Raw genomic sequence first — 21,956 nt, forward strand, 5'->3', positions numbered from 1 at the left:
TACCGTTAAATTTTACCCACTGACAATATCACGCATCCCCCGAAAAACAGTGGGCAACACTCACTACAAGTCCCAGAATGCACCCCTGCGCCAATCCCTTTGCCTCTTTTCAAGGAGCCACACGTCTTTTTTTTGTCTTTTTTTTTTTTTTTCTTGTGTGGTTGCAGAGTGCAGACGTCAAACGCGACGTGGATTGGAATATATTGCTTCAGCATCTACAACAACCATATTTGCTTCATATTTGAGCAACCTAATCCTAATGTAATGTGAGTGTGGAGATAAAAGGCCGCCAGACGTGACTTTGTTTATGGCTCCGAGCTCAAATAAGATTTGGAAGACTCGTGGTTAGCTTAAAGCTACGGGATTTTTTTCCTTCCTCCATCGTTTTCGCCAAGACTTTTGGAAACATTACTGCAGCGAAGCTTTTCAACTGATACACCAAATATAACCAGGCGCTTAGACGTTGCGAGCATTTGCAACGTTGCCAAAGTTTATAATTAAATACTCGGTCGCATTCGCCTCTTTAACACGGTTTAATTTAAGAATCAAAGTCGTATAACTGCGTTCATTGCTTTTTGAGTTGAGGCGTCCCCGCTCAACCGGTTCTGCGGTATTTCATTTTACGGCTTTATTATAATTGTACTGTTCTACAATCCCCCCCAACGATGAGTTTTTGTGCGCGCGCCGTGGTCCACTTCTTGCGGCCGTCTTGTTTGCTGTTGCTGCTGCTGGCGTTAGCTGTGCTCCATGCTGGAGCCGAGGAGAAGTCCTCGGCGCCCGGGAAGGAGAGCCAGTCGACGGTCAACCTCCTCAGCTTGCTCCGCGGAACCGGCCAGGAGCTCCACCGATACGTTGAGTCAATCGTGGGAATCGGCGCCATCCGATCAGTTACAGAGGTAACATGATCAAACGAAGATGAATATGAACTCGGTGTGTGTTATTCCTCTTTGTGTTGAACTAACTATTCTTTTCTAACGCCATTCATGTGCCCCAGAGCCGGCCCTTCGTGGGGCCCTAACAAAATGTAAGTTTGGGGCGCACTATTTCTGCCAACAATAATTGATTATTCACAGTGCGCACAAATAAAGGAAAATAAGATTTGTACAGTCGTACCTTGACTTACGAAAGACCTGAATGAATATTTTTTTATTTATTTTTTGCTTTCTCTTGCGAGCATAACTTGAAATACAAGTGATAAATGGTGACAACGAAAGCCTGGTGGGCCACTGGACTGATCTTAGCCATTGGTGTCAAACTGTGGGCCTTCGGATCAAATCAGGTCACCCGCATAATTTTATGTGGCCAAGACAGCAGATCATGCACATCAATTTTATTTCTTGCTAAAATGTGTACCTACCAAAATTTCAAATTGTTATACTTTTTTAAATGAAACAGTTTAAAAAACAATAGCACAAGAAATATTTGTTTATACCTCGGGCCGGCTCTGATGTACCGCTTGTTTGATCAAAGCTTAACTGCTCACTAATTGGACCTTTTTCCACCCCGTCATGTCTCCCATGCAATTCGATGTTCTCTCACCCTCCTGTTTGCTTGTTAATCTCACCACCTCATCTCTTCTTCATCATCTCCAACTCTTCTTCACCCACTCACTCCATCTCTCCCAGAGTGCACTCTTGTTTCTCAAGTCACTGCTTGGTCAGGAGAACGTCTATTCAGTGGCCATGGTAAGAAAAGAAATGCCCTGGGATGTTTAGTCCTGGCTTCATTTTTTATTTTTTATTTTTTGGCACAGCATGACATGCTCTGTTCATCCCAAAAGGATTAATAATGAATAACTTACATTTATATCTTGCCTTTAGGGACCCAAGGGTGCTTGGTTATGTTCATGTTTTTATGCAGGGGTGGGCAAACTTTTGTGCCCAGCGGCTACATTTGATTTTTATCATGGTTAAATGAGCCAGTTTATTCGTAAATGAGGTTAAAGTGTGAATGTAAATATGAAAAATAGCTTCTAGTTACCATGTTTACATTAATTCATTCATCAACTTTGTTGACGCTATTACGATGAATTTATCATCCCCCCCCCCAATATAATAAATTAAAAGTGCAATGATTACGCGATCGACAATGAATCCATTATCAAATTACGGTAATAAAAAAAAAAAATTCGGAATGGCCCAATCAATTTGAGACCTTGTTTAGTAAAATTGTCCAAATCTTCTGAATTTCAGCCTCTCAACAGTAAATATTGTCCAATTTGTATTGTCTTTTTCATGCAAGCAGACTCGTTTATCTCATGTTGAATCAAAATGAGACATTTGCAAACGTCATTCACTTTGGAAAGCAATCATCAATATTTTTGACTATTTTCTGACATGTTACATGTTAAACCAGTAACTGAATCTTATTAAATATTTGCACATTTTCTGCACCGAGACTTTGAAATCCTGTTTTTGAATATGGTGATGCAAATTAAAACTTTATTTTTAAAAATTGGATTAATCGAGAAAATAATCATCAGATTAATCATTTGTTTAAATAATTGCTAGTTTCAGCCCTAAAATAAAAAGTTAAGTATATGTGGGGTTTTTTTGTTTTGTTTTCATTTTATTTACAATCAGTGAATTCACTGATTTATATAATAAAATACATTTTGAGAGATTTTTTTTCCTTGTATATTTTTAATCTTTTTGCAAAGTAAATTGTCAAACCATTTGATTTAAGTGAAAATGCGAAGTGTGTACAAATGTAAAATGTATATCAAAATGTAATACATATTACAATTGTTTATTTACAATAAATAAATTAATATAAATGATATAATAACATATAAATAATATATAATATAAATAAATAAAATGATATAAAATAAAATAGAACATTTATTATTTACAATAAATGATCCCTAACTGTAAAAAGAGATGAATAAGATTGTTATGATAATTTAAAAATTAACAATACATTTTATGCAACCAATTTCAGGGGGTTGCAGTGGTACATGGGGTACACCTGCACAATATGCAAGCGTCTCAAGTGTTTTATATTATTATAGTGGTGTAGAGCACCCACGTATGGCTAATTCTAAAGCAAAGAAAAAGTTCAAATAGAAAACGCCTCACAGTATCATGCGCATGAGAAAATCTTAGCATGATCATTTGATCTTTTGTGACAGTTTCTGGATTTGATCTTCTTATTAGATGTGCAGTTTACTGAACCTTCTCCAATTGGTGCATATTAGTGACTAAAGCATTAGTTTACATGTGAGTTGTATCGCATTGCGTGTCTGCTGCTGCTCTTCTCATCTGTTAATGCAGACAGGTACACAGAAATAGTTTGATCTCAAACCGGAATAGAACTTTAATCTTGCAGGTTCTCTGAGATTACGTGTCCAGTTAGGACTTGCATCGAGTCGGTGAGGAAAATAATGATCAATTTGTTGCCTTTTAAAAGGTGAAGTTTGACTCGAGTTCTTAAGATATGAAGCGTTAGAGATTATGTAATTGGAGTAAGTTTATTTAACCGCAAAATGTGCATCCGTATTGATTGAGCCATGTTCTCGCTATTCTGTATGAAATGATTCCTTTTTATTTGTACGTCAAACTACATTTCATTGTTTTGTTCGTCTCCTAGTCGCTTTTCCGTTATCTGTGGCTTAGACTGAGCTGACTCATTCTCAGACTGCTGACTATAGTCACACTTTTCCCCCCACATGTGACCTTAATAATCCTCTCCCAAACTTTGACTTCATCATTTCTTAGAGATAATCACATCGCCACAATTCTCTTACTATAAGGTTGCAAAGTGTAGTCATTTCCACTAAGATTTCATAGTGAGTTAAAAGGTGACCGTGTGGAAATATTTACGACTGTATATTAATTTAGAAACTTAAGTATTTTTATTTTTGTATTTGACTCCTTGTATCCCACATTAGTGATGTGATGGATTCTTGAGATGGTAAGATTTTATTCACGGACAGGACACAGATTACAGTTATATTCGGGTCATGTTCAAAGCTCTTCAGTTTTTGAGGAAGCTGTGAATTTTTCCATCAATAGGGCAAGGACATTATCATGAAACTTCCTCTAAATTGCAGATGGCTATCGTGACTATTGAATTAAGTGAACAATTCTTCAGACACTTGAAACTGTTTATTGCCACTCCTACTTGTTTACTGTCAAACTGAACATTGTTCTTCGTCCAATGTAATATTTAAATAAAAAAAAATAATCTAGTATTGGCCATGGGATTTAATTGCGTGGGTCATGTTACATTTAGTTTTGTTGTTGTTTTTGCAAAGATGGAACAGATTAGTAGCCTTTCCATTCATTTCAGTGGAGAAAAGTGATTTGAGTTACAAGTGACTTGCACGCGTGTATTAGGAACAAATTCAAGTTGTGTCTCAAGGTACCGCTAATGAAAGAAATGCATGTTATTTCTCATGGAGGTTTACTACTGTACTTTGAAAATTCCTGAACAGTCTATTCATCATTTAAGGTTGATTTTGAAAATGCGTACTTAGGAGGCAAGTGATACTTGCATATAGCGCCCGCTGCCACAAGGTGCCAGATGCCTAAGTCATACTGTGACACGCTGAACAGCCACTTGTTGAGCCAGCGTGTCGTGCAGCAGCTGCAGATCTCTGCAACTTGCAGAACTAACCTTGACCTTGATGGACGGCACCTGTGTTTGCGAGCGTGAGACTGCGTGAGTGTTTGGAGGCTACAGGAATAGAGTGAGGCAGCTGTTGTCACTCACAAAACTTTTGGCTCAATTCAACAACACATTTATGCATTGATAAAATGCAGTTCATCCGTCTCTTGCCGGCCTCAACATTAGGTACACTTGTGGTATCTAATGAGATGTAATAGCTTTTTTCCACCTTGGGCTCACATATGAGACTTGCTTAAAAATGATGGACTGATCAGACTGCATGTGTGTTTGGGTGGAAAGTTCCTGTTTGATTAAGACGAGTGCCAGACAAAACTATCTTCCAGATAGAGCACAGTCCATGTTTAATCAAGAGAGTGGCTATCTAGTAGCCACTCTGGGCTCCTGGGCTATCAGGGCTCCTGGTTGATGGATGGGATCAGAATATTTTGTATTTGTTTGAGTGTCACAATCTCAAGCTAAAACGAGTCCTCTCTGAACCAAAACAGTTTCTGGGAATGGTGATCCACTTGGTGGCCGAAGGAGCTGCCAGCGGCCTCAACGTCATCGCCGTGTACGTCACAGAGATCCTCAGGGTCACAGGGTTTGATGGTAGGTGGTAAGGCCTCTTTAATTGGTTTAAAAAAAAAAAAAAAGTGAAACTATGAGAGCGTATTGTTGGTTTTCATTTTTAGATATTCAACATTTTTTTCCCCCTAAATTTAAACTGCATATCAGCAAATTATTTTCTTCTCTAAAAACATTAAGTGCCATTTTGAACTATGAAACGAACTAACATAAGAACTACAGTAGCGATTTAGCACAGCTTTGAAAAGAAGTCAGATGGCTCTCACCAGCCTTTATGGGTCACTTGTTTAGCCGCTAGCTGCTAGCCGCTAATGATGGCAACAGTTGTATTATACATATATACAAACGTTTTCTTTTTGCATCTACTTTGCGATTGAACATGATTTCAGCATGATGTTGTGTTAATGTTTGTGGCAATAGTTTGTGATGGCAATTTAAACTTCAACTGGACTAAACTATCCAACTTCCAGTCAGGCGGCCAAGTCAAGTCAGCTGCCATGCCATCATGTATTGCCAGGAACAACTTCAAAATAAAAATGTACCATTATTTATTTTGAAGCTGGCCTTATCAGGATTTGTTTTTTTTAAGGTGGTACTTGGTGTAAAAAGTTTGTGGTACATTTAAAACTATTGAGGAAACAGCCTACATACCATAGAATTTATAAGCACAGTACATTTACTCTTTAAAAACGGTTTGGTTTTAAATATTTAAAAAGTTTCTTTACAGTATGTTCTATGCAACCCCACAAGTGTAAACACGGCATTGTGATTAATGTTGTGTTTATGGAATATGAGGTAAAGGGCAAAATCCACCCGTTTTTATCCATCTCAGGGGGCGGCCATTTTGCCACAAGCAACTCTGATGTCATTTTGAGTCGACGGCAAGTGACAAAATGGCCGTCCCATGAAATGGATTAAAGCAGGTGGATTTCACTGAATTGACTTCTCTTTTAATTGAATCATTATTTAAATAACCTTTTTTTTTTTTTTTTTTTTTTTTTTAATTGCCCTATATTTTAATGTTCAAATGATACAATTTCTCTCCACAGCTACCCTCACGCTACCCCGATTCACCCCTGAAGGCGTGACCACAGTGGCCAAGTGGGGGGTCCTGGCAATCATCGGCTACTGGGTCCTGACCATCCTCCTGCGCTTGGCGATCGACGCGCTACGGCACGTCTTCTGGTTGGTGAAAATGGCGGCGGTGCTGTGGTTGTTCGCCATGATCGTCAGCGACAGCAGCGCCAGCGCCGACACCACGGCCGTGCGCCTGGGAGGTCTGGTGCTGGGTTACATACTACTGACCCTGCTGACCTCCGGCTCGAATCAGACCGGTGCGCTCGAGCATCGCCTGAGGAGCCTGGAGGGCCGAGTGAAGGTGGTTGAAAAGCGGAAAGGCAACTAGCGAGGAAACATTGGACAAAGGTGAAAGTGGAGTGCCACTGTCAGTTTTTGTTTGTATGTGTGATAAAAATCTGATGGGCAATAAAAGTGGATTTTTAATCAGGAATTAGAATCTGTATTGTTTATGGCGTGAGAGTCAATTACACTACTCGGAGTGGGTGTCGACCTTGGGCCCGTAGACAGTTTCCTGCACCTGCTTGGTTTCTTGTTGCTGTCAGCTGAAGGTTTATCTTAGCTCACTACAACCATCTTCAGTCATACTTCTTCTCCAGTTCCGTTTTGATTCCCTCCTACGCTTGTCAAGGACGGGGCAAGTGAAGAATGCAGAGAAAGTATCGTACTTCAAACAGAACAGCAGCGAGAACTAAAAAAATTGTACTCATTTGTAACAGCGTTCATAATCAACATGCCAGCTGATATAACCATTAGCAATGAGACTGCTGCTTTAACCAATCAGAATTTGAATTTATCCTCACATGCCATCGATGACATCAGATAGAGAAACCAACAATACCGGTTAGTAGCTTTAATGCACACCTTGTTAGATACACGTTTTGCCACAAAACATGTTTTTATAAAACAATCCCAAGCAAATCAAAACCAAATTGCACAAGCTAAATATCAATCTTGAGTGCATTTACAGACAAACAGCTGCACATGTAACATGAATGGTTGTGTCCGTGACATTTGCGAGAGATGAGGCACCCTGATCTGAATTTTGGTTATTTTAAAAAATAATTATTAAAAACTGGCAAATGCTTCCAAACGCGAGGTAGTATGTTGACCCTAAACTAAAGGGTTGGGTATTTCCTGTTCACACAAGGCTTTAAATGAGTGTTTTACACTTTTCAACTGCAGGGGATGGCTTTTAAAAGGCTCTCCAGTTCATAAAATTATTAGAAATGAGACAGACTTAATATAAAATGTTTAGTTGTAAAATTAGGCACAAGTAGTGGTTGATTTGGTTGATAAGCGTTGGTCCTATGCATCTGAGGATTTTGACTTCGAAACATTGTAACATTTAAACTATTAAAATACATGTGTTGCATTTGTTCCACAATGACAAAATAAGCTTAAAAAAAAAAGTTTCCTAAGTTGTTATACATGTGAAAAGTAACAATAACAGCATCCATAAGATTGTATAATTTTCCAAGGGAAAATGAAGATTGCACAGGTAGCCTATGATACAAATTTATGCCAAAGGCAGGTAAAAACTAAACTTCGCCAATTAAAGGTATTATGTTTTTGTATAGCTGAGTGCAGCGTGTTCCCCGAGTGCTGAGGTCAATTTACTTAAAAAAAAAATATATATATATATATATATATATATATATATATATATATATTTATTTATTTATTTTAAAGTCAATCGACACGGCATGTATACAAAGCGGCAGCAACGGTGGCTCGAGAGGTCAGCATATATGCCTCAGAGTTGAGAGCTTTTTGGTTTAAATCTCAGTTCCGGTCTTCGTGTGTGGAATTCGTATGCTTTGCAAGGTTTACTCCTCGTACTCTGGCTTCCTTCCACTTTTTGAAAACACGCATTTTAAGCGAGGACTCACAGAAGGATGGATGAACTTGAAGCCCCCTAGTGGCTGACATAGACAATGGATTATTTACACTAAATGTGCTAATGGTGCTGATTTTCTGTCCCTTTCTCTCTTACATTTAATACAGAGCAGTCAATTGTGAAAGGAATGAGTTTAACTAAGTATAAAGAGGTTTGAAGTAATTGTGCGCATGTTTTACTTCCTGTTACTCTAGCCTCGAAATTACCCTCTCCTAGTTGGAAGAATTGTGTGAGTTGTGTGCCATTGCTATTGAAAAACATGGCTGTTTCGAGTAGTTTATGCTCTATAGAACATGATGACCTACTGAGTTGAGCTACATCCACAAATACTGTTCTCAAAGCAGCATATTTTTTTCTCAGATCCAATAAAAAAAAAAAAAAAATCCGTTAAAACTCCACTGCACACACCGTCTATAAAAGTTTCCATTGAGCAAACTAAATGTCAGCTAAAGCATCACCTGACAGTGTGTCGCAACAAAGGCGTCGTCGTTTTCTTTGTCTCATTGCCAACATGCACCTTGCAATTTGCACCTGTAGTGTCGCCGGTCCTGGCGGTTGCGCGCCACTTAGAGGTTGAGTTTATCGGAGGTGTAAACACTAGCAAAAGTGGAGTCGGAGGTGAGTGGAAGGTCGGAGGGGAAGCGCAGGCCTTTGAGCTCAAACTTCAGGTCGGAGTACGAGGGGGGGAGATGAAATGTCACGGTGGGAGCTGGTGCCACGTCGTGCCCAGTGGAAACAACACCCTGAGGAGGCGGGAAAACAGAAACAGAACTAAGGAATAGAAATTGGGCCACCATTAGATTAGTTTTATAAGACACTCTGCCTGAAAAATTGTAACATCATGACTTCAAATTAAAACTACTGTACAGTCAAGTACTGTACACAAATTACTGTATGTTTTGTGGGGGTGTACCTCAAGCTGTGTCGGGTTCGGATCTGGATGGATATCCACTCTGTTGTAAGCCTGATAATAAAACAGCGTGTTAAGTCACTGCTGGATTAAAGATGATACAGTTTTACAGTATATACTCTGAAACAAATAAAAAATAAATACAAATAGTAATCTAGACCAGAGATTTGCATACTTAATGCACGTTCAACGAACTGTCAACGGTTCTTGTGAAGGAAAAAAAAAAAATCACTGTACACTTTTTGGTCATTCTTCAGTTCCCAGGATGCATTAAGGATGAACTATTTTGACCATAAGGTTGTTATTCATTATTATTTAAAGGGGAAGTCAACCCCAAAATGTTCTTATATAGGAGCATCAAAATCCACCAGTTTTAATCTATCGCAGGGGGCGGCCATTTGGCCACTTGCTTTCGATGAAAATCTCACGTTGATCTGTACATATTACACGCCCGTGCAAGCCATTAAAGTCACAGGGCGGCCATCTTACTCCTCCCATCTCGTGAGCAGACTACTGCATAAACTGTACGTATACATACAGATTAGACTTCTTTAATAAAAAAAAAAAATCTATATATATTTACAAATTTCCTCCTGTAAACATCATTAAGCATAACATTTATGCATGTATTTAAGGCAAGTTGTAAAATGTCTGACGTCCTCTTGTTTATGTTTCACAAATTTAAAACATCATAAATCATACTCTTTCTACTAAGTACTGGCTCAAAAAATATTCTTCAATTTCGATGCTGTAAATGTATAGGTTCGTATGCCGAGAAACGTTTCTTGAGAGTAGTAATATGGCGGCCTTGCTACTTTAAAAGTCTTGGCCTATCGACTATCCTGTAATATATACATACTAGTGAAATCCCATCACAGTTGTTAAGGGCACAGGTAACAACCAATCACAGCTCAGCTGCTTTCTGAAGCTGAGCCGTGATTGATTGTTACCGGAGCCCTGACCAACTGTGATGTCATTTTCATGTGGCAAAATGGCCGCCCCTAGATGGCTTTAAACAAGTGGATTTTGCTGCTTAATTCATATTCCACAAACGCAATATTAATCAGATTGCCGTATTTAGACCAATGGAGAGTCATACAACATATTGTAAAGTATAATTTGGGATTGACCTCCCTTTAAAGTGTGTTTATGTTATCCATAGTTTGTTGAATTTGTGTCTTAACCATGACTGTGACTTGTATGTCAAACTGTAACAATGCAGAAAATACATAGAGAGTTGGAAATGAAAAATAAAACATTACAGGTGGCCCGACAGAGGCAGGTTTTGGAGAAGGTTGCCTTGGGACGGCAGGATTCACAGGCTGATATGAATAAGTTCCAGGAGGTGGCGCTGCAGAGTAACTTGTTCCTGTGGGTTGATTTGTGCCCTGCCATTCAAAGAATGATTTTTTTTGTTTGTTTTAAAATAATTCCAGATGTGATTCTGAGAAATCATTTCGGTGTGTACATACGTGGTAATGCACAGCGGGTGCTGCTGCTTGCGTCGTTTGAGGTGCGCTAGTTTTGGAAGCACTCTTGTTACAACAGCATTTTCTTATGCAGCAACAGCAGATAGTCAGCGCAGCAACAATGGCGGCAAAAAAGATGACATAAACATACACAGGGGTCTCCCCTGTAAAAGGAGAGATGACAAGTGAGTTATAAGGCGTACTTACCATATATGGAATTATTTCTTAATGGTAAATGTCTCACCTTCTTTTACCTCCACGTTAGCCACAAACACCAAGAAGCCTTCTTTGTCCCGAAACTCATAGATGCCGGAATCTTCTGCTTTCACAGAAATTATTTCTAGGCTTTGACTGTCCACATCAAGTCTGTCCTCAAAATGTGAATCTCCTTGTGAGTAGTGATCCTCATTGGTCAAGCGTCCAGCGCGCATCACTGTTATGGGATCGCCCATATTCGGTTTGAAGGTGATGTCCCACGGAGTAAAACTCAAAGGATATTCCATGTTGAAGAATGAGTCCTTCTTTGGGATATAGTTATTGTCGTAGCCTGTGTGGGATAAAGGGGATTGTTACTCCTATCCTATCCTAATGTTTTGGAACGTACCATTTTTCCCTAACATTCATCCATCCATTTTCTTGACCGCTTATTCCTCACAAGGGTCGTGGGGGATGCTGGAGCCTATCTGAGCTGGCTTTGGGCAGTAGGCGGGGTACACCCTGAACTGGTTGCCAGCCGAACAACCATCCACACTCACAAGCACACCTAGGGACAATTCGGAGCGCCCCAATTAACCTGCCATGCATGTCTTTGGAATGTGGGAGGAGACCGCAGTACCCGGAGAAGACCCATGCAGGGACGGGGAGAACATGCAAACTCCACCCAGGAAGGCCGGAGCCTGGACTCGGACCCGTGTCTTCAGAACTGGGAGGCGGACGTGCTAACCACTCACCCATCGTGCTGCCCTTTTTCCCTAACATCTATTTCCTATTTCCTACCAACACTCACCTGTTACTGTGAGTTTTATCCTTGACAACAAAGTGTTGTCTTTTTTCCGGAAGTTGTAGTAGCCACTGTCAGCTTGAGTAAGGTCTGCTATTTCCCAGGAATTTTGCTCCACCTTGCCCCTAGATGGGCCGCTGGTGTGAGTTCGATTCCACAGGATTGACGGGTAAGGGTTGCTGGTCGTGTAGAATTCCAGGATTTCTGCTTGACTGGGAATATGGACGCGAAACTTTGCGTGGTAATACCTATGCATCTCATTGGCACATTCTAGTAACAGATAGAAAGAGAAATGTTAATCTACTTTATAATAGACATAAAAACACATTTCACCTTTATTGACCGTTTAAAAAGTGGTGGTCTTTATTTTATTTTTTATTTTATTTTTCAAAACAGTCAAAGCCCTCAGAGTAGTTTTTTGAGCATTTGTGAATTTTCAATTTTATGTTGTTTTTTTTTGTAAATTATTCTCTGTTATTCACTGTGTTGTTATGAGGATTAATTTGATTTATTATTATATTACATATGTATAATAATTTATTTACTGAATATATAGTCCTTTATGTAACATGGGTTCATGATTGGGTACCGGTACAGGTTATTAGCATGGTGTTAAAGCGCTTTATAAATAAAGTTGAGTTGAGTTGAGTTAAATGCTTTGCCGCCATCTTGTGGCATCTCTATGCAAAAACAAACCAATTTCCCCACATCAGCACCCGTAAATAGCACATTTAGTGTACACTGCATTTTTACCAGTCAGCATATCAATGTAAAATGATCTTACCCAAAACTTTCAGTGTAATGCGGTCAAAAAACATGCTACCAGATGGAACTGAGAAACGTCCATTGTCTTTTTCTGTCACATGGGGCAGGGAAAGACTTCGAGAAGTAACCTTGAAACGTGGGTCTATTGCCTGAAAAGGTTGACAGCACAACAGACTTTACTTTTGAGCTAACTTTTTGTTGTTGTTGTAGCTTTCTTGGATGCAAAGCGAATCTATGATATGAAGAGAAGCGCACCTTGCCATCATCATACACTAGCTTCCTGTTTTCACCATTCCTCGGAGAGAAGTAAAGCTTGCCAGTGAATACAGGTGGTGAAGAATCAAAGGGAAAGCGAAAGGTTTTACCGTAGCACACTTCATACTGTGCGCCAAAAGAACCTGGAATTGGACACAAAGAGAAGAGGAGATAAAAATTGTGGATACACTATTAACACTTCTCTCTATTCAGGCCATTTGCGACATCTTTTTTTTTTTTTTTTTTTTTTACCATCTTAGCTGTGTATGTGCAAATATTTCATTTTTATTGCAATTCATTTTCATTAATTTGTTAATTTCAGCCGGCGGTCAGCATAAACAAGATGACCAAAGCATAATTTTCCAATCAACACGTCATTAAAAACCTGGCCTGAATAGGAGTACAGTATAATGGATTTATAACCTTAGAAACTTTGGAATGTATGAATAAAATAATATTAAATTTTCTGTAGCTCAACCAAATAGTGCAAAACAAACAAGCAAACAAACAAACAAAAACAAAATAGGACAATTGGAGCAGTAGCAGAAGATCTGTTTTTGCTGCTTCAGCGCAGCAGGGGAAATGTCGTTATCTTGTTAAATTAAATGAATACTGTGCAGCTTACAAGCAAGGAGAATCTTATGGGGTCTATGGACCCATAGTGCATAGGCCTACTGGAAGAATTTGCTTTTTCAAAGCTGACCACTAGTGTACACTTTGTCCTTACTAGTAAGACTTCAGCGCACTAGTAGAATGACTATGGTACACTAGGTGAACGACCGTGTCACTATTTCACTACTTTATGACAGTTTTGCACACTAGTACGACCACTTTGACATACTGGGACAACTACATGTTACTGTAAAGTCCAGCAGGCTAGTAGTAGTACATGACATATGTACGAATGGTGTCACTAGTGCTGCATAGCAATGTACTAGTTGCATAATAATAGGCAAAACTGGCACTAGTAGTGGTTACCATTAATCTGGATATATTAGATAAATGCTGCAACGACTTTCCATACCAAGGTTCGTGTTTAATTGAGTTTTCACTCACCAGAGAGGAAACATGGAAGCAGAAGGAACGCGAGCAACATGACCTGTTCAAAAACAACACGGCGAAAAAATGCATTGCTCAATAAACACAGAAGAAAATTGCACGCTTCGACTTACAGCATTTTAGTAGTAACTTGTACTTACTCGGGTATTAATGGACGTTTTTCTTCCCCGAAGAAACCGAGTTACTTAAAGGCAAGGACACATACAAACTGGGCGAGGTTTTCCTCTAATGTGGGCGTCACTGCTGCGTCTGATGTGCGCACACTGTACAGTGCCACTCACTGGGTGCAACTTTAGCAAGGAAGTACGTACATAATATTTAGAACTCACGAAGTGATTCAGTTAAAGAAAGTGTAACGTTATTTTGGCCGTGCCGACCCGCGAATAGCGAAAATACGCTTATAATTTACGGCAATTAGAAAGATATATATATATAAAGTTTACATTTTTTCCACACCCAAAAATCATTGATTTTAGTCATCAATCAATAAAATTGATATTATAAATGTGTATTTATTTATTTCTAGATTATATTATAATACGGGGCGGCACGGTAGTCGAGTGGTTAGCACGTCCGCTTCCCAGTTCTGAGGTCTCCGGTTCGAGTCCAGGCTCGGACCTTCCTGGGTGGGTCTTCTCCGGGTACTCCGGTCTCCTCCCACATTCCAAAGACATGCAAGGCAGGTTAATTGGTCTCTCCGAATTGTCCCAAGTTGTGCGTGTGAGAGTGGATGGTTGTTTGTCTCTGTGTGCCCTGCGATTGGTTGGCAACCAGTCCAGGGTGTACCCTGCCTACTGCCCAGAGCCAGCTGAGATAGGCGCCAGCAGCCCCCGCGACCCTTGTGAGGAATAAGCGGTCAAGAAAATGGATGGATGGATGGATGGATTATAATACTTGTATATTTTTACATGTATTTTTAATTAAAAAAAAATAATCTAGAATAGGCTAACTGAATAGGCCTGTTTAAAGATGTGTTGTTTGTTTGTTTGTTTGTTTTAAAACTGCCTTTAAAAAGTACACCGAAGAAGCCATTGAAGCATAAATAAATAAATAAACATGAAGTACACTTACACAATGGCATCTATGCAAAAAAAATAAAAATAAAAAATCCCCCCCCACCACCACCACCACCCTCTTCCTCCCCATTTGCAATCAATCCCACTCTTGGCGCACAGCCTTTGCGCCAGCATTTGCGCAAATAGCGTATGTCTGTTTCCTAGACCTGATCACCGTGACGCTGTTTGAGCGCAGTTGGCGTAAAAGCAGTTGAGAATACAGCCTACACATCGCCATAAATAACAGGGGGGAAGCCACTACGCGTGCGCGCTGCGGATCAACGTTTATACTCGTTTATCCCCATTCATGTAAAACAGTTCCAAATATCTTCCCGTGGACTTGTTTCCCCGCGTATCCTGCAGGTGGGTTCGGGATGTTTTGCGTTGAAAGTGTGATGACGTATTGATAATCAATAAGTGATCGTTTGGATCGTTGGACGTTAGGGCGTCATCAGGCCGTCACATCACCGCGAGGTCTGCTAGGTGTGTTTGTCGCACCTTGCTGGGTGTTAGCAGCTGCCCGATTACAACGCGAGATATGATGGATGCAATAGCGTTTGTTTGCATTGCTGTCACCTGTGTTGAAAGATGAAACAACCTGCCCGTGTTTTTGTCTCTATTACAGAAAGATGTCCCCTTGCGTCCTACTCGTAGTGCTTTGCAACCTTCCTTTTGCTGTGGGTGAGTTGTCTTTAAATCATTTTGATAGCACTTGTAGCCAAGCTCCAGTCTAGCACAGGACATAAAGAATGATTGTACACCTGTTAGTATGTGTTTGCAGTGTCAAGGTCAATGAGACTTTTTCTCATTATCATTCCTCAAATTATCCTGTTTCACTTATGTGGTCAGAATGTGTTATTTATTTACTACAAATAATCTATCATACATTTATTCCAGCGACATTTAGTGACAGACAGATCAATTAAATGCTCTCCCATTAAATGGTAGAACATATTTGACTTGTGTGTCCACTTTTTGTGAAATTTTTGCTTGCTGGTGTGCCGTGACGTTTTTTTTCTCATGTAAAATATGTATCTTGGCTCAATAAAAGTTGGGAAACACTGCCTTTAGTTGAGAGCCAAGAACAGTCACAAATTTGTGATGTGCCATTGAATAGCTCTGGCTTGTTGACAGAGTCTATAAAAGCAACTCGTTTGTGAGTGATTGTAATTACATATTTTTTATGTACTATTTATATTTTATACATACTTGAGCAAAATAAAATGCATACTGTGATAATTATCAGCACGATGTGTGGACTTTTTAGACATGATTATGAGGGCTAGCACTCAGGGTTAGCATTTTTGACTGAAGTTTTATTAAAAAAAAAAAAAAAAAAAAGTGGGAAAGAATTATGTCTCTATATTGTTTGTAATGGAGCATTTTGCTTCTTTACAGGTTGGGTCGTACTGGGTGAGACAACAGAAAAACTTCGTCATATTCTTTTCTCCAAGAAAATAGGAAACAAATGTTCTTGACTTCCTTTTCCACCTTGACAGGTGACAGAGAAGAAGTCCAGGTGGTTTGTGCCGGGAAGGAATTCCGTTTGCCGGTCTACTCTACATCAAGAACTGTGACTTTTACTCGGGATTCTGTAGGACCGAGGCGTGTGCTCCTGGAGAAGACCATTGTGAGGGCAAGAGCGAACCGTGATTTCTGATTTGTGTTCTAATGCACACGGATAACGAACCTGATTTCTTTATTCAGGTAAGTGATCCTCGTTTTGAGTGGACCAAAGATAAGATGCTGGTTCTGAAAAATGTGACTCATGCTGACCAGGGACTTTACTCTATCAAGTTGTCTTCTGGATTCACCTACGAGACCGTTCGTCTGACAGTTTCAGGTTGGATGGTTTTATCCGTTTTGCTAAATCAACGTTTTTCAACCTGTGCTATGCGTAATTTCTTTTACTTGACCTGAAATAGGTGAAACGCGAAACCATTATCTACATGTTTGCTTTCCAAAACATTTTTATGTACTTTCTGTACTTCTTCACGCATCCATTTTACCAGTCCAACCTCAACCACAAAAACAACAAAACATATTTATAATGTGTTTTACTTAATAAAAGTTAGTTTTAACATAATTAAATCAAATGTTTGTGCCTCAAATTAGCTTATTGTGATTTTGGGCGTCCTTCTGGTGTTTGGCCACTTGGGTACAGTCTAATCTTGACAAACGACTGGATAGCTGATAGGCAAGACGTTTGAAGTCGCGAGGCCGCCATATTACTCCTCCCAAGACGAAGTTGAAGTATATTTGAGACAGTACTTAGTAGAAACAGCATGATTTATGGTGTTTTAAATTTGTTTAACTTAAACAAGAGGACTTCAAACATTTTACAACTTGCCTTAAATAATGTATAAACTATATGCTTAATGATAATTACAGGAGGAAACTTGTGTGTGTATATACATACATTTATACATATATATATATATATATATATATATATATATATATATATATATATATATATATATATATATATATATATATGTATATAAAAGAATTCTAACTGTAATTCAACAGAAGATGTCTCTGCCGCATCTGATATTGGGGTCTAAGGGACTGAGCGATAAAAGAAAAAGGGGTCGCCAAAGCAGCAATTTAATTTATTTATTTATTTATTTATTTATTTTACTTGTTAAAAAATAGCGACCACCTTGCACAAAACCGGCCTTATACTAACTACCTACGAGCTGTATATGTCTCATCTGTACATATACCGTATAGTTTTTATAGTAGTCTGCTCGTGAGGTGGGAGGAGCAAAATGGACGCCCTGTGACTTCAACAGCTTGCACGGGCGTGTCTGCCTATTGGCTATACAGTCATATATTCAGGTCAGTGAGACAAACGGATATACATAGAGACGCCACAACTTCTTGCTAAGCTAACAATATGCAAACGTATGCCTCTGCAAACATCAAATGACCAAACCCAGAAAACAGGTGAGCCATGACGTTTACAACGGCATCAATTCTAATTGACAGCAGAGGGCAGTATAATGTCAAAATGGCTGCACTTGAGAGGTGGCAATGTACATAGAGCATAGGGGTGTTAAAAAAAAGAAGAAAAAATCGATTCGGCGATATATCGCGATACTACATCGCGCGATTCTCGAATCGATTCAATAATCGGCAGAATCGCTTTTTTTTTTTTTTTTTTTTTTTTTTTTTTTAGGATTCACACCTTGAGCATGGAAGAATGTTATATGAACGGAACATTAAGCCTTAATATTTTATTTTAATGCTGTTAAAACATGAAACAGATTACAACCTCTATAAGACTGAAATTTCAGATAAATAAATAATACATTTTCATATAAATCTTACACTACAAGCTTACTGATTAGTATTTTCTAAATTTGAATGAAAAAAAATCGCAACAATCGACTTCTAAATTCGTATCGGGATTAATCGGTATCGAATCGAATCGTGACCTGTGAATCGTGATACGAATCGAATCGTCAGGTACTATGCAATTCTCACCCCTAAAACATATTGAAAAACAAATTTTTGACTTGACTCAAACTTTAAGCTTTAATAATAGTAGGCTACTCAAGTGAGTGTTCTGAATGATCATTCTTTTCCCACTTACATCCTGTCTTAGAATGCATCAAGTCATTCTACAGAAACTATGGCGAGAACTTCGAGCACAACATCCCCGAAAACAGCTTCGTATTGGAGTTTGTTCCCCGAGGCGCTCCATCCGAGGCCATGCCAATAGTCCTATGGAACCGAACAGACCCTGATACCGCCGTTGCTGGTCGGGGCAGGCTGCTGCGAGACAGGAAGGTCTGGGTGGCCGACAGAGTGACGCAAGCCGACCAAGGCAACTACACAGTGCGAGATGCTGAGGGCAAAGTGTTGTCTCGCAGCACTCTTACTGTCCGTGGTGAGAGACAACTTGAGGACAAATGAGTCATATATTTTGTTTAACACACTAACAATCTTTTTTTTTTTTAAATCTTCTATCACATCTCCGCTCACGGATGCAGGACACACCTTCAACGTGACCCGCTTCACCAAAGAGTCTCTGAACCTCCCCCTTTTCCTCCCCGTGCCACGTGCCTACCTCATCTTTACCCCCATCCGGCACCCCGACGAATCCTCGTTGGGTCCTTTCGACTCCAAACCCCCCCGCGGGCCTGTGCAGTTAATGCGTGAGGGCCACATCACCGACCATGACATGCGGTACAGGGGCCTGGTCTCTGTGGCCAGGAACGGCTCCATCAACGAAGTGGTCATAGCGAGGTTGACCTCGAGGCACGACGGCGTCTATGAGATCAGAGACATTAATGGCAACCTGGTGTCGTCCACCTTGTTGCAGGTGATTGGTGAGTAACACGACACACAATTCCTCCCTACTGTGGTAGGAAGGAATGAAGTACACCTTGAGGAGACTTTTCAGATATGTGTGCTTTAATTTTGACTTTTTACTTTTACACCCTACTTTTTTTTTTTAAACAAATATCACCACAAATTATGTTTCTTTGGTGCCTTCATCACAATTCGTTTTATTTTCATAATTATATTAAACATTTTGCAAGTGTCCCTGAAATCACTTGCCACGATCATTATGATGTAACTGGCCCTTTAAGAACCCTCCTAATGTTTTCATTGAGCTTACAACCAACATTTTTTCTTGTGTGACTAGTCGCACAATACACTTGTTATGTAATTTTCAGCATATTTTGTGTGTAGCTGGATGTTGTTAAGCTTAACATGTCCACTCTGTCATAGTGAAATATCAGTTAATATGAAAAAAACAAACAAAAAAACTTTAAAATATATTTGTTTAACATTCCATAGTCAGCTTGGTAACTCTAACTCTATCGTGTTGCTCGTTAAATGCTAATATTAGCCAAAAATAAAATGTCCACACTGTCAGCAAGCATCAAATCGAGCGTTGGATAGAACGGAAATCATTTTTATTTTTGTACTAGAGTACATTTAAGTCCTTTTTGCTTTTAGGTTTCACTACTAAGTGCATACAATTGAATTTTAAATTTTGTGCATACACAATGTGCACTTGACGTTACATCCGCAGAGGACGGGAAATTCAAAACCAAATCCTGTTTGAGAACTTGGCCTGGCCAGAGGCTTGCAGAAGTTCCCATTATGAACATCTAAGGTGTTAATCTACTAATTAAAAAGGCTATTCTAAAGATGTTTTGGGGCAAATTGTTACAAAATGCAGCTTTAAGTACTTAAGTAGAGCGTAAAAGTGTACTTTTGCTGATTTTGCCTCAATTGGCCTCGGCTAATTGATTCGTCTCTCTAATTACTCCAGAAAGGGGTGGCAGGTGGCGAGCTCTCCTCAAGTCCATCACTGTCCCGTCTGGCATGTTTGTGTCTCTGGCCGGTTTCATCCTGTTCATGAAGCGCTACCCCAACTGCAGCCTGTCGCAGATCATCGCCTGCCTCAGGACGAATCGCACGCCACAAGCTCAGCCCCCGAGAGTCAACATCCAGGTGACATCTTGCAAGAGCTGTTTTATTTATTTATTTATTTTTTAAGTACTGTGCAAAATGGTGGAACCGGGGCATAGGTCAAGTGGAGCCTATTATATTTTGCTGCAATCCAATTTTCTTTTTTGTTTCTTGATTGTTCAGTTAGAATAATGCATCCTAATGCCAATATATGCAAATACTTTGTTGTATTCAGAACTACAGCCAGCCAAGCCCTCAGCCCGCGGGCTACTATAATCACGGCCAGCAGCAGGGGACACCGAGAAAATGGACCCCGAGAGCCAGTCCAGTTCATACTGTAAGAAACTCACACCTTAAATTTTATACGCAATATACTATAGACACGCACATTGTATTAATTTGTTGCTGTTTGTATTTCCAGGGTTACACTCCTGTTTTGGTAGGAACGCCACATCGGCTCACTCCTATTCACACGAGGGATGAAAACTGTGAAGGACAAAGATCTGTGAGCTCCCCTTGTCACAATTCAACTACTGAGGTACGCCAGATGTTTGAACGCAGAGGCCATTTATTTATCTATTAAATCACTAATTTCCATCTTAGCAGGAAAGGTCAAATGAGGACGAGAGGAGGATTTCTTTTCCAGTGGCTGGAGCATCAGATTGCCTGCAGTCCTCCGAAGGTTGCGTTCAATTCCAGATCAAGAAGGAACCAGTTCAAGAAAGACGGAGCGACACTAATGACTATTATACCGCCCTGCCGCTGGACACGGATACGTCTCACACCTGCAGCGTTTACACTTCTGAGAAGCTGAACTTCTTATAGTGCACGGCGCGGTGGCATAGAAGCATGTGGACAAAGTTGAAGAGAAGAAAAACCTCACGTGTGCCTTTTGCAACAAAGCCTATATTGTACTTCCAGTGGTTTGACATCCATATTGCATGGCATTATTGTCAGTGTAATGGTATTTTTGGAGCATGAGCTGAATATTATCCTTCCTGCTTCATACTTTTATTCACTCTGACTCTGCCGGAAATTCTGAAGTCTCTGCTGTCCTCTGATGCTACCTACCTCCAGACCCTCAGGACCACCGTGATATGCATTGTATATATTTGCTGAATCTGTTCAAGTGTGTGCGTGTGCGCTCAGTGAGCTCGCTACATATTTAGGGCTATAAGTAGAAATTAAGCTGTTTGACAAAGGGAACATTAACTTTACTGTACTAACATAGAGAAGGAATTTATTCTTGTTATATTAACCTCTTCTAACTGCAGTGAATTATCATGTTAAATGTCTGTGATGTAAGCTCATAATTTTACCATAACTCCTGGAGAACTGTACAACTGTTAAATGTTCTGTAAAAATTTCCACCAAATATTGTAACAACCTGTGAACCTTGTCAAGAGCAAAATATTGATCACCAAAACCCTCCAAGTGATGAAAATGGCTGAACTTGTAATATTTTTGCATTAGGAAAACATGTATCATTCCTTTTAAAATAAATAGCTATATATCTTATCATATTCTTATCTGATCATTTTGTCCAGTACATTGAGATGTGTGTTTGCATTTAATATGAATTAGATCAAATGTATATTTACGCGCGACCTTTGTGAGGAATAAGCGGTCAAGAAAATGGATGGATGGCTGTATATTTTAGAATTTAAATGAAAACTAAATAATTGTTATGAAAATGTCATTTATGTACATGCATGATGCGACATAAAATGAGAATTAATCTCTTTGGTACTTTGTATATTTGTGTATACAGTGAGTAGAGTCTTAATTGTATACTGTACATATTTTGTTATACATGTAGTCAGCCCTAGAATAA

At 39.5% G+C, this 21,956-nt stretch overlaps 3 protein-coding genes across 6 annotated transcripts; 2 read left to right on the plus strand and 1 right to left on the minus strand.

Moving 5' to 3' along the window:
- Nucleotides 1–71: 71 nt before the first annotated feature.
- LOC144026366 (voltage-gated monoatomic cation channel TMEM109) lies at nucleotides 72–6,706 on the plus strand. 2 transcript variants are annotated; one of them, XM_077533010.1, is made up of 4 exons: nucleotides 72–896; nucleotides 1,626–1,685; nucleotides 5,118–5,220; nucleotides 6,246–6,706. In XM_077533010.1, the coding sequence occupies exons 1-4, from the start codon at nucleotides 666–668 to the stop codon at nucleotides 6,599–6,601; spliced, it is 750 nt and encodes a 249-aa protein (XP_077389136.1). In that variant the 5' UTR covers nucleotides 72–665; the 3' UTR covers nucleotides 6,602–6,706. The 2 variants fall into 2 exon arrangements, with proteins under 2 accessions (XP_077389136.1, XP_077389137.1); XM_077533011.1 differs by lacking the exon at nucleotides 1,626–1,685 and having other exon boundaries at nucleotides 77–896.
- Nucleotides 6,707–7,111: 405 nt separating this feature from the next.
- On the minus strand, nucleotides 7,112–13,889 carry LOC144026364 (uncharacterized). The gene is made up of 10 exons (XM_077533008.1): nucleotides 13,772–13,889; nucleotides 13,629–13,671; nucleotides 12,573–12,715; nucleotides 12,337–12,466; nucleotides 11,559–11,822; nucleotides 10,797–11,099; nucleotides 10,556–10,716; nucleotides 10,346–10,471; nucleotides 9,087–9,137; nucleotides 7,112–8,916 (listed from the first exon to the last, which is right to left on the minus strand). Exons 2-10 carry the CDS (start codon nucleotides 13,666–13,668, stop codon nucleotides 8,740–8,742), a joined length of 1,395 nt encoding a protein of 464 aa, XP_077389134.1. The 5' UTR covers nucleotides 13,669–13,671; nucleotides 13,772–13,889; the 3' UTR covers nucleotides 7,112–8,739.
- Nucleotides 13,890–14,912: 1,023 nt separating this feature from the next.
- On the plus strand, nucleotides 14,913–21,640 carry LOC144026286 (uncharacterized). 3 transcript variants are annotated; one of them, XM_077532871.1, is made up of 11 exons: nucleotides 14,913–15,049; nucleotides 15,309–15,367; nucleotides 16,085–16,099; nucleotides 16,186–16,316; nucleotides 16,394–16,529; nucleotides 18,300–18,584; nucleotides 18,688–19,026; nucleotides 19,983–20,164; nucleotides 20,358–20,459; nucleotides 20,544–20,660; nucleotides 20,726–21,640. In XM_077532871.1, the coding sequence occupies exons 2-11, from the start codon at nucleotides 15,316–15,318 to the stop codon at nucleotides 20,945–20,947; spliced, it is 1,581 nt and encodes a 526-aa protein (XP_077388997.1). In that variant the 5' UTR covers nucleotides 14,913–15,049; nucleotides 15,309–15,315; the 3' UTR covers nucleotides 20,948–21,640. The 3 variants fall into 3 exon arrangements, with proteins under 3 accessions (XP_077388997.1, XP_077388998.1, XP_077388999.1); XM_077532872.1 differs by having other exon boundaries at nucleotides 20,729–21,640; XM_077532873.1 differs by having other exon boundaries at nucleotides 18,300–18,581.
- The last annotated feature ends 316 nt before the right edge of the window (nucleotides 21,641–21,956 follow it).

The sequence above is a fragment of the Festucalex cinctus genome, chromosome 9 (genome assembly GCF_051991245.1).
Source record: "Festucalex cinctus isolate MCC-2025b chromosome 9, RoL_Fcin_1.0, whole genome shotgun sequence".
NCBI classification, from domain to species: domain Eukaryota; kingdom Metazoa; phylum Chordata; class Actinopteri; order Syngnathiformes; family Syngnathidae; genus Festucalex; species Festucalex cinctus.

Excerpts from the sequence above, each read along its gene's own strand:
- LOC144026366 (XM_077533010.1), top strand. The coding sequence starts at position 666 with ATGAGTTTTTGTGCGCGCGCCGTGGTCCACTTCTTGCGGCCGTCTTGT. Across the intron at positions 897-1,625 it reads CCATCCGATCAGTTACAGAG|AGTGCACTCTTGTTTCTCAA; the intron begins GTAACATGATCA and ends CATCTCTCCCAG. Across the intron at positions 1,686-5,117 it reads ACGTCTATTCAGTGGCCATG|TTTCTGGGAATGGTGATCCA; the intron begins GTAAGAAAAGAA and ends GAACCAAAACAG.
- LOC144026286 (XM_077532871.1), top strand. The coding sequence starts at position 15,316 with ATGTCCCCTTGCGTCCTACTCGTAGTGCTTTGCAACCTTCCTTTTGCT. Across the intron at positions 18,585-18,687 it reads CAGCACTCTTACTGTCCGTG|GACACACCTTCAACGTGACC; the intron begins GTGAGAGACAAC and ends TCACGGATGCAG. Across the intron at positions 19,027-19,982 it reads CACCTTGTTGCAGGTGATTG|AAAGGGGTGGCAGGTGGCGA; the intron begins GTGAGTAACACG and ends TAATTACTCCAG.
- LOC144026364 (XM_077533008.1), bottom strand. The coding sequence starts at position 13,668 with ATGTTGCTCGCGTTCCTTCTGCTTCCATGTTTCCTCTCTG. Across the intron at positions 11,823-12,336 it reads CATTACACTGAAAGTTTTGG|AATGTGCCAATGAGATGCAT; the intron begins GTAAGATCATTT and ends ATCTGTTACTAG. Across the intron at positions 10,717-10,796 it reads TAACGTGGAGGTAAAAGAAG|GGGAGACCCCTGTGTATGTT; the intron begins GTGAGACATTTA and ends CTCCTTTTACAG.